This window comes from Egretta garzetta, unplaced genomic scaffold (genome assembly GCF_000687185.1).
Source record: "Egretta garzetta isolate BGI_Z169 unplaced genomic scaffold, ASM68718v1 scaffold108, whole genome shotgun sequence".
Classification (NCBI taxonomy): Eukaryota; Metazoa; Chordata; class Aves; order Pelecaniformes; family Ardeidae; genus Egretta; species Egretta garzetta.
In genome coordinates this window covers 6,569,493-6,580,323 of record NW_009260614.1, presented here as the reverse complement: position 1 = coordinate 6,580,323, position 10,831 = coordinate 6,569,493, and the positions used below count along the sequence as shown (strand labels likewise).

Here is a 10,831-nt window from a genome sequence, read left to right as displayed (position 1 = left end):
CAGGCTAAATGCAGAATCAAAGTGCTCTGCTGGGAATGAATAGAGGCTCAATTAGAGTTCAAGCAGATAAACTGCTCTGACACAAATGAGGTGTAGGTGCAGCCACCTCCCGAGATGAGTCGATGCCTGAGATTTGTACTCAGACACTGAGTGGGAAGCCAGGCACCATCTGTTTCCTGCTAAGACAAGGTTTTATTGGGAAGAGCCCAGCAAGTACCATTTTGGGGGCATATTGTGATTGATAAAGACAGTCACTAGATGGGGCTGCAGGTGAGAAATGCTCAAGTCAGACTATTGTCTTGTGGCTGTTGGCATGAAAAGACTTTTTGAGTGACTTATTAAGGTGAGGAATCCTATTTTTCAAGACCTGACATATAAACAGAGAGCTGGTATCCTGAAGGCCATTTGCATTGAGGTTTAGGAAAAAAAGAAAAGTGTAGTTTTATATGAATCACAATTGGAGCAGCAATGTTATTGTTTTACATATAGAATGACCGTAATCAAGAGCTGTGTTACAGATAATTTTTGTGATGCTCTCAATAAGAGACACTGCTGCAGATCAGTGCACCTTGCACTGCAGGCTAAAGCAGGTTTCCTCCATGCAAAGGCAATGTAACACTTATATGCTAATCTACTTCTAGGCTATCTTTCAGCGTCTTCTTGTGTAGAAATAGGTTCATACATGATCGTGAGTGCCATCATTTTGCTTTTGTGTTTTTAATTAATAGGATCCTAGTAAAATTCCAAGGTGGCTAAAAATTAACAAAATCTACTACCCAGACTTCATTGTCCCAGACCCAAAGGTAAGTGCTATCTTAGCCATTTAACTACATTTTCCAGCCCTGATACAGCAATCTACTCTACTTCCTTTAAGTGTACAAATTGTCTCTGTTACAAGGTCAGTCTTCATACTTGGAACAGGACATTAAGCTTCAGTTTTTATCTCTGCATCTTGCAGGTGCATTTGAGGCTAACAGCTTCATGAAGAAATCTGCAGCACTTCTGGGAAATATTCTGGGGCATTAAATCCCTTCCAGAAGTGAATTTACTTTAAATTTGAGGCATGAAAAATCTGACTTAAAATGGTTGAAGCACAACTGTAACCCAAAAGTTTTATGAAATTTATCAGTATGTGTTGTGCCCTGTATGTCTGATAGAAAAGGTGTACTTTAGAAATTGGTATTATATATTAGTTGAGGATCTCTGACTCAATGATAAAAGTAGTTTTTTCTAATTAAGATGACCAAGAAGGTCAGTTTGTGCCTATGGAACTCTGTGTTGGAGTGGGGAGGGGATTTGTCGTAGAGGAACACTGACGGGTTAGAGTTCGTTAATGAGAGAACACAGGAATGTGACGTGACTTCCTCAATATTGTGTCTAGAAAGCCCCGGTGTGGGAGATCACAGGGGCTGAATTCTCTAAAGCTGAAGCCCACACTGCAGATGGCATCTCCATTCGCTTCCCTCGCTGCACCCGCATTCGAGATGACAAAGACTGGAAAACAGCCACCAACCTCCAGCAGCTTAAGGTGAGTTAACACAGTAAGTCTGCAGCATGCTCAGGAGTAAGTTCTGACAACAGTCTGTATCTAAAGACAAATTTGGATAGCAGGGTTATGTAGTGAAGATACCTGCTGACTGGTACCTATGATGGCATTTACATTTCCCGTTTATTCTAGGCTCAGGCTGCTTGCTGGATTATTTTGGTGTGAATCTTAAATCTTTCATGGGGCCTCTCAAGTCTCTTGAGCTGTTGTGTTGTGCACTTTCAGGAAAAGTCTGTGCTGGCAGCTAGTTGTATCAGCTCTTGTAACGGCCTTCATGGTGAGGAATTTCCTTCCTGAAAGAGGTGACCTTTATTCTCTTAAGTGTTTATGGTCATTTGGTCTCCCATTAATTGCTGAGACCGGGGGAGGCATCTGGGAAGTGCCTGAGGGCAGCCTGGCCCAGTTCCAGGGCGAAGGGGCCGAATGGCTGCCTGCCAGGACCCCTAGGGCTGCACCCACCCCACGCAGCGCCCAGGCCTCCTTTACTGATAGAAACCGGTTGGCTTGCTGCCATCCCCAGCAGTAAGTCAGCTGTTGATGAGCTCTGTTCTCAGTCTGGTTGTTGTCATTTGGGCTGTCCTCACACTGCCTGCAGGGATACTGGCAGCAGATGTAAGTGCTTGTTACGCCATCGAAGCAAGAAGTGATTCAGCCCCCCTGCTGCCCAGCAGTCTTTCTGGCTCCTTACGCAGGTAGGGGAGAGAAAGGTAAAACACTCTTCAGACAGACTGCGCCCTGAGTGAGCAATGGCTGTCATTCGTCTTTCAGGCTAGGGAGCCAGGCTGTGAAAGGTTGAATATATATATATTGTGTGAATGTATATATTTTGGTACCTCCTGGTATGGCTTCCCTTCATGTCAAGCAGCTGGGTGGAACACAAAGAGTTTGAACAAAGTTGACAGGAAAATGACTACAATGAGGTGCAGGGAGAAAAAAACATGAGCAAACACTTTGGGGACGGGGGGAAGCAAACAAGAGGAGCACACGCCTTACGGCTCGTGTCTAGCATCAGAGGTTTCACTGTGGCTAAGGGCAGTGCTTTGTTTCTGGTGGGACAGGAACTGTACCAGCTCTCCAAAGAGAAGGCTGATTTCAACGTGGTTGCTGGGGAGGAAGATGAGTCCACGGCTGGCAGTAGTGGCGAGAATGAGGGAAATTCCAGGTCTTCCACGCCACACAGCACTATTAAAACTCCCCCGAGCAAGTCGCCCGCGAAAGCCCAGAAGCCAGAAGGTAAGATGGCGCTTTCCAGGGAGAGGAGCCTCAGGGTGCGTTCTCTGCGTTTGGGCAGGCTGGCTTTGGGTCTTTGCCTTCTGTCAGGTGCTTGAAGATCCTCAGCAGCTTTCACGAGCACCTTGGGGTTAACGGACAAAGCTGTTCAGACCCTTGATTTGGCATGTGTTGTCACAGCATGGATTGAATAGCCACAGCTATATATGCTGCTTAGAACAGGTATCGTGAGCCTAGCAGCATCTCAGTGATAGTTAGTACCAAAACTACTTTGGGGGGATTTCTCTGGGACTGCAGTCCCCTTTAATCTTATAGATAAATGTCCTTAGCAGACTGTGTAAGACTGGTCTGAAGAGCAAACCTGCTGCTCCTGTTCCTGCAGATCACAAGCCCTTTGGTTAGGCATTTTTGGCCATGAACCAGTATTTAATTTTATTTGGATGAAATTCATGCATATAATGGGCCACCTGGATGGAGGGGATTTCCAGGTAGTAAATGGCAAAGCTGTGAAGTGAGTTGGCTTCACCAGCGCTTTTTCACTGGGGAATAACTTGAAGCAGATTTCTGAGCAGTCCCAAAAAGGCAGCGTGGTGACAGCAAGGAGGGAAGTTGAACAGCAGCATCCTGGAGGTGAGGGCAGGAAGATGGCCCACGCCATTTGCAGTAGAAAAATGTGTCTTTCTAGTTAACATTCTACTTCATGAATTTTCCAGAAAGAGGAGGGGAAAGCCTTTTACCCTCTCCTCCACTTTAATACACAACCACTATCCAGACAGAGAGCACAACTGAGACAAGTTTTTGTTTTCAGAAAGCAAAGCAGTCATTGGATCCCCTAAAAAATCAGAGGAAAAGCGAGGGGAGAAGCGAAAAGCATCTGAGATGGATGACAATGGAAAAAAGGTATGGACGGCTGGACAGCAACCGCTCTGGGGTGGGAGGAAGCAGAGGTAGTTTCAGTTCTGTTCACTTTTGCCTTCCATCTGGAAAAATCTTTGAAATCTCCCTATAGCAGCACCCTAAATTAAAATGAAATGTAAAGGCAGAAATAGCAGCAACAAGCCCTTTGTAAAGGAAGCGGATGTTGCAGCTCTTCTGCCCTGTCTGCAGAGCTGACATAACTGGGCTGCCATGCTGAAGTCTCTGTTCACCCACTGCTGCTGTCCTGCTCCACAAAGCGCCGTCACTGCTGAGCAGCTGCTCTTCCTGACTGCTGCACAGGGAAGAGCTGGGAGCTGTAAGAGGAGAGAACTGTCCTTTCTAGCCCATTGTGCAGCAGATTGTAGGAGTGGATTAAGAATCACTGAGCTATGATTTCCTGATAAACCTGCGGTAGCTATTTTGATGTAAACAGCAAGTCCCCTCCCAGTGCGGTTATGTTCTCCTAACTAAGAAGCATCAGCTTGTGAAGACAAAGGCATTAAGATGGCGTTTACTGGACCATGTCTGCATCATCACTAAGGGGAATAATGGGGTAATAATTCCCCTTAGCTAGGGAACCGCTGTTCAGCTGTAACATCTGGCTTTCAGAGGAACTGTATGGGTGTTGCTCTTGTGTATGATTTAATGGCAGGCCAAAGAGTGATTTACACTTCTTAGGCATGGGATTAGAACAATGCGAACAGACTCGTTTGTGCTTCAGAAAAGTTAGGGCAATTTCCAGAGCAATCTAGTATTTTTACCAACTTGTGCTTCTCATCCTCTTTCACAATATGCAGACGCTGCTGGACATATTCACTGGTGTGAAGCTGTACCTGTCGCCCTCCGTGAAGGACTTCGACAAAATCCGGCGGTATTTTATAGCGTATGATGGGGACCTTGTGCCAGAGTTTGACACAGCCTCAGCAACGCATGTTATAGGGGACATTGATGACAATCCTGGTGCTAAGCGTGTGTCTCCCAACTGGATCTGGCAATGCATCCGGAAGCGGAGACTGGTAGCCCCCTGCTAGCAGTGTGGGGCAGCTGACCAGTCCTGACACAAGAATTCCTGAAGGGAACACCTGAGAACTAGGTAGGTGGAAGAAAAGTCAAGATACCTCTGTGGAGACATGGATAGAAATGAAATGCCCAGGTCCATCAGAGATAGTTACAAAGATCCGTAGCAACCACATGGAATTAATTAAAACAACTCTCTGAAGAAATGTCACTGCTGAATCCATTTTTCTGCCCATAACGTAGAACAATGCACATATCTAGGTGCTGGTTTAGTCTCCGTGGGTTTTTAAAGTTCGGGTATTTTTATAGATAAAGAAATAAAACTGAAGCAGTTTCTCCTTTGCTGTCAGGACTTATTTTCCAAAAGTTATTCTCTGCCTGGACAGGAGAAGAGACCACCAGGTATGTGAAACTGTTGGCTCTAGTGCCAGGATAATGTTGCTGCAAGGCTACAATTTGCATGAAGGACACGCGTCCTCCTAGTTTGACTTTTCTTTCCTGTCTTCTAACACGCAGCACAGTAGCAGTTTACACCTCTGCTGTGATTTCATAACGGAGCTGGACACCAAATAAGCTTCTGTTACAGCAACGGCTGTAGCGTTACCCAAGCATCCATTTTCTAGAATATGTTGCTCATGTGTTCTGCTGTTCATGTTCCAACAAGTAAAAGCTGAGAAAGGAACGCTACCATCTGGATCTTTTGGGATAGCTGAGAGATGTCCTTCGCTGAAGCTGTTCAAAACTATTGCAAGTACTTGAATATTAATGAAATAAGGAAGCTAGGTTTTAGAAAGAGGGGTTCATTTTTAACTTACACATTGTCATTTGCAATACAGTTATTTGCTGAATAACTCTGCCTGAACCCTGAAGGTGTTGGCTCAGTGCACGTGTACCTTATGAAAGGAAAAGCGCGTTGGCCAGTTCACTGGTTCCCTTAGTCTCAAGAGTACAGAGTGTGCTCTCCCCTTTGTAACCTTCACAAAGTTAAGATGGTGCTGCTAAAAGTTAGTGGTTTCAGTTAACTTTTCTCCTTCAGCCTCTTCTGTACTTGTACCCCCCCCTTGAATGATATTTAAGCACCTGGTATCCCAAGCCTGTCCTGGTGGAAGTTCAGAAGTAGCTGTAGGATCTCTGCTTTCTCTTAGCCTGTTGGTAGCAGTCAGAAAACAAGGTTACCTAAATCACATTTCAACTTTATTATAAAATTATAAACCAAACTTCTGTACCAAAACTAGTAAGTTTAACCATCATAGTACCAAGAGGATTTAATAGAGAATAACATGCCCTTTCAAGTAGAATATTAACTTTTTAAATATTTAAACTATGTACAGTATACATAAAGCACATAAATATTTCCATTTTACTTTATTAGTTCAGATCATTATATTCCTTTGGATCATTAATCAGTTTCCTCCAGATTTTGATTTTCCTTTAAAAATGATTCAATCATATCCCTAGTAAAGAATCCATTTTTGCAAGAGAAATACTGTAGTCAGGGGAAAAAAAAGAAAAAAAAAAAAAAAGTCCTCCCTTCAGAAAGCACATTTCAGTCATCTGGTCGATGGATCTTCTCCGTCCTAAAATTTCAGGCGTTGATCTGCATCTTGATTTATCTGCTGTAGAAAATAAGCCTACCCTCTACAAGTAAAAGTACATCTGTCCACAGGGGAATAATCTTCTTACTGGTAAATTCCCCCAGCCCTGAGTTTACTGAAAAACATAACATGAATTTTCACAGTGACTTTACTAAATGAGGCTGTTGAGCACTCATTTAGTGTATGTGTATGTGTATTCCTGCACCTCAAAGACGTCTCTGGGAACCTCTTGAGGAGTAAATACAGCTACTGCTTACCTGCACTTTTTTTTTTTTTGTTACTAGAGACCACCTCAATAGCGCAGAGGTTCTGCTCCCTACCTACCATGTGCCAGATTTCCTCATCTTAAGCGCTTTTTTGATTCCAACTTGCAGACTAGAGCCCCTCCACTCTGTGCCAGCTGAGAAGCGAGTTGCTACTCATGTGATATTCCATGGTAAAGATTACACAAGTTTGATTTGCTGTTAACGTACGTTACAACTTATTGCAAAAGTAGATGGCTTTGGTGATCGTTTCTGTAACTGCATTTCCACTACTCCGGAAGCTGTAAGGGGACACTTGGTTTTTGTGCTGTTGCTCTGCTGGCAGAGATTTGGTTTGGACACTAAGTGATCAAGTGATCACACTCCCCCCTACAGGGGAAAGCAGAAGGTACTCAACTTCACAAATGACTTGAAATGAGTAACAATCCCATGGTGGCTGAAGACTTAAGGCATCAAGATTCTGAAACTGAGGTGTGTTAGCAGCCAAACAGCTTGAACACTTGCAGGCCACTGAGGGAAAAATACGCCAGTTACAATTTTCTCTAGTAAGGCTTCCAAATGAAGGCGCTGTTCATGAGGACAGCTGTAAGGGCTTGCAATTGTCATATATCAGACCACAATCTGCTATCCACCCTCGCAAGCAAAAGAACACAAAATAAATTGCTTTTGATAAGCAGTCTGGATGTAACAGGACTGTAAAACTGAGCAAAGGGGAGGATGGAGGGAAGCTGGAGCGTTCATCTTACTGATTCAAGGGAGATAAAGTATGCTTTCTTTTCATGTCTTCCCTCTAAAAAGAAAACATTACTTGTACTTAAATATGATTGTGTAGCAATGGAGTCCTTCCTACTCTTTAGCTGTATGTTTCCCTCACTAAACCCTTTAAAAGACTCAAGCCTTGGATTTGTAGCTCCTTAATCAGTGAAGTCAGTTCAGGTTTAAAACCACTGCTGGCATATACTGTAAGGAAGCCTGTGAAGTCAAAGGAATTGACAACAATCAAAACTAGAAATCCCCCCTCTGGCTGGCACGTAAACAGACCACCACCACACAAGGTAAGGCTGTGTCATTCACGGAGTCTCACTCCCCTTACACTTTTCAATTATACAAAGTCCTATCTTCAAATAAAATTATACATCTTTCCACAATTGCACTAGGCTAGAATTATGCTTATTCTGAATATGGAAATCAGAGGCAGTCTGCCTGTCCTGCAAGCATAAGAATTTAAGTTTAAAAAAAAAAAAAAGATTACCAAGCACAAAAAACTTTTAATCTTTGAAAATAAAGTTGTTGCTGGGTGTAAAGCCTAATCAGCAAAACAAATGTCCCTTTTGGAGACCCCATTCCACTTTCGGTTATTATTCAGGGGAAAATACGAAGCCTCCGAATCCAATCTTTGTGGTGGAAAGCCAAGCATCTGTCTATCCCCAACGCTAGCGGATCAAGTTATTCTAGAACGTAGGTGGTTAATGATTTCTGTGTCTGCTGCTGGCAACAAGCTCCAAGGAGTCCAGGCACTGCGGTGTAAAGCACTATAGTGGGAAGAGCACAGCCAGGCGTGGCTTGAGTAAAGAGCAGTTTTCCCCAGGCTTCATCCTTCCCTCACTTCCAGCTTCCAATGGGGTCCATAGGCTAATCGCTGACCTAACTATTTGTAGGGATTTTGACCACTTCTCTAACAGCAGATGAGGTTTTAAGGCATCACCAGTCTTCCTTACGCATGCTTAGGACTTAAAGACATGGACAGCCCTTATCACGTACTGCCTGCATATGGGACACTCGCTCATCCGCTTCCCACACTTGGTGCACGTGACCATGTGGCCGCATTCGAGCAGGACACAGTCAATGGGTGCGTCCATGCAGATTTTGCAGAGGTTGTCCTCCGTGCCAGGGAGCCCAGCACCACCTGAGTAAACAAGAGACCACAGTTTGCATGAGACAAAAAAAAGGTATCTTGGTTTTATGAGTTGGCTTCGTCAAAGGTACTTTTGCACACTTGAAGGTCTGAAAAAAATTCCCCTTGTGTCTGCACTGATGTGGATTATATCTGCTCCACCACCTGGCAAGGAGCAGAAAGTTTTAGCTTTTACACAGTCATTTCTGCATGATGAGAACAGAAATAACACTGAGATTCTTAGCAATACGGCAAATGGAGCAACATGGGTCTCTTCTCCCAAGTAACAAGTTATCAGATGAGAGGAAACAGCCTCAAGTTGTGCCAGGGGAGGTTTAGATTGGACATTTGGAAAAATTCCTTCTCCAAAAGAGTTATCAAGCACTGGAAGGGGCTGCCCAGGGAAGTGGTTGAGTCTCCATCCGTGGAGGTTTTAAAAGACGGGTAGATGCGGTGCTTAGGGACAGGGTTTAGCGGTGGGATGGCAGTGCTGGGTTTACGGTTGGACTTAATGATCTTAAAGGTCTTTTCCAACCTAAACGATTCTATGATTAAGAACAGCACTTACCAGTTTGATCGTCAGTGTCAGAAACTGCAACATAAGAAGAGAAAGTTATTTGGTGAGAATAAGAGAAGCTGGAAAAAAAATTTACTCAAGCAGTATTAGCAGGAGCTGAAAGCCTTGAAGGGAGATCACTAAACCAAAACTGCTTTTTGCCGATTCCCATGCAGAGGTTTAAGCAAGTCTCCGATCAGGACAGGTTGTTCAACTGGCAAGAAACTTTCTCTTTTACTGAGCTTACACACTAGCTAATGCTTCACAAAGATGAGCAACTATCTAAAGTGATATCTCAATTATTAAGGCAGCCTTTGGAATCTATGCAGTGTTTGGCTTCCTAGAACTACACTTTCAGCAGCCCCTCGTGCCGGTTCCTTTGCTGTTACACAATCTCAGCAACGTTGTTGAGCACAGCTGAGACACGCGCAGGCAACAGTGATTAAGAGAAAAGGATAAATTCTGTCAAAAGCACAAGATACAATGAGAATATAAAACCAAAGCGGCTGTCTTAAATCTTCTATCATTCATAGAGGACAAAGCTTAGAGAGATGTGTTTAAGAAAACAAGGCTACTTTGGACAACACTGAGACAAAACTCTATGAAATCAAAGTGTTAAAATACCTTTCTCTTGTAAATTAAAAGTATATGTCCTTTTTAACTAATCACCTCAAACTGCAAACTGGCACCTGAAAGTCAAGCCAAACACACTCTCTATGCACCCCTGTCATACCACTATCCCCTCATCCGTCAACTGCAGGCCCAGAGGAGCAGGTAGCGCACAGGAGGAACGCCCTTGTGATCAGGAGGACAGAGCCAAACCTCCAATAACCGCAACTGTTCAGCAGTGGGAGCCACTGTCACTGAGCACATGCCCGCTCCAAATTGTCCGGCTGCTTTTTGGTAGCATTTTCCTGCTAGGGCCAGACATTTTTCTGCTCACTTTGCCAGTTACCATGAGTCAACAGATAAGAGCTCACCCCAGCACTTACAGTCATCTGTCTACAGTCACACATCAGCTGTTGTGTGGGTGATGCAATGACCAGCGATCTGCCACAACTACACAGAATCCCGAGATGAAGGGCACACAGTTCTCATTTCTTGCTATTACAGGGAAGTCACTCTCCAGAGCTACCGTGACGCTCTCCTCTTGAACAAGTACAAGTAGTGGTGAATAGTTTAGCTACTTTCACACAGAAAGGCTCCCTCCACCCTCCTCACTTGCACAAAATAGAAATGCAAGGGAAGTTCTGTTCCCTTCTGCAACCGCCCATAGAAAGGGAAAAGCTGGAGAACAGGTACACACTTGCAGAGTTTCTTACCTAGATGTTGAAGGTCTTTCTCTTTATAAAGACGAGTCACCCTCTCTAGCAGCTCCCACTTCTCACAGCAGCCTTTGTAGTTGACAAAGTTGCGAGCAAGAATTTCCTTCAGCTGTCGCACGGAGAGTGCATTGATGTCTCCAATGCTTGTTAGATCAGAGAGAGAAGCCTTCCTTCCCTGCACCAGGTTATCTTCCGAGTCTGTAGACTGAAAGGGAACAAAGACGCGATGATTCTTGCCCTCAACACCTAGAACTACAACTTAAATCAACTCTCAACATGCATTAGCAGGAATTCACATTTGGATGTACATAGAACTGATTACTCTGTAAATTCGTTCATCCATCAGAAACACAAGTCCTAGGATGGACACAATTTCTATTATTATAGTGTCCAAGTGACACCAGTTCTTTGTATACATGGAGGACAAGATGATGCTAAAGAAAGGGGTTGATTGGGTCTGCCGGTGGGCAGTCTGAGTTACTGTTTA

The 10,831-nt window shown here is 44.0% G+C and overlaps 2 protein-coding genes across 8 annotated transcripts in view; one reads left to right on the top strand and one right to left on the bottom strand.

Moving 5' to 3' along the window:
* The window catches only part of LIG3 (DNA ligase 3), a 16,447-nt gene extending 11,416 nt beyond the window's left edge, over window positions 1-5,031 (top strand). Inside the window, exons 15-21 of one of the 3 annotated variants that reach the window (XM_035900473.1) lie at window positions 729-803; window positions 1,382-1,528; window positions 1,772-1,823; window positions 2,142-2,238; window positions 2,605-2,779; window positions 3,585-3,676; window positions 4,492-4,615. In XM_035900473.1, the coding sequence (XP_035756366.1) occupies window positions 729-803; window positions 1,382-1,528; window positions 1,772-1,823; window positions 2,142-2,238; window positions 2,605-2,779; window positions 3,585-3,676; window positions 4,492-4,519 (666 nt within the window). In that variant the 3' untranslated portion in view covers window positions 4,520-4,615. The other 2 variants (XM_009645127.2, XM_035900474.1) reach the window with 2 other exon arrangements.
* A 1,564-nt stretch (window positions 5,032-6,595) lies between these two features.
* The window catches only part of RFFL (ring finger and FYVE like domain containing E3 ubiquitin protein ligase), a 28,568-nt gene continuing 24,332 nt past the window's right edge, over window positions 6,596-10,831 (bottom strand). For 2 of the 5 annotated variants that reach the window (XM_035900469.1, XM_009645126.2), the window contains 3 exons: window positions 10,342-10,549; window positions 9,032-9,055; window positions 6,596-8,475 (listed from right to left, as the gene is read on the bottom strand). In XM_035900469.1, the coding sequence (XP_035756362.1) occupies window positions 8,294-8,475; window positions 9,032-9,055; window positions 10,342-10,549 (414 nt within the window). In that variant the 3' untranslated portion in view covers window positions 6,596-8,293. The other 3 variants (XM_035900472.1, XM_035900470.1, XM_035900471.1) reach the window with 3 other exon arrangements.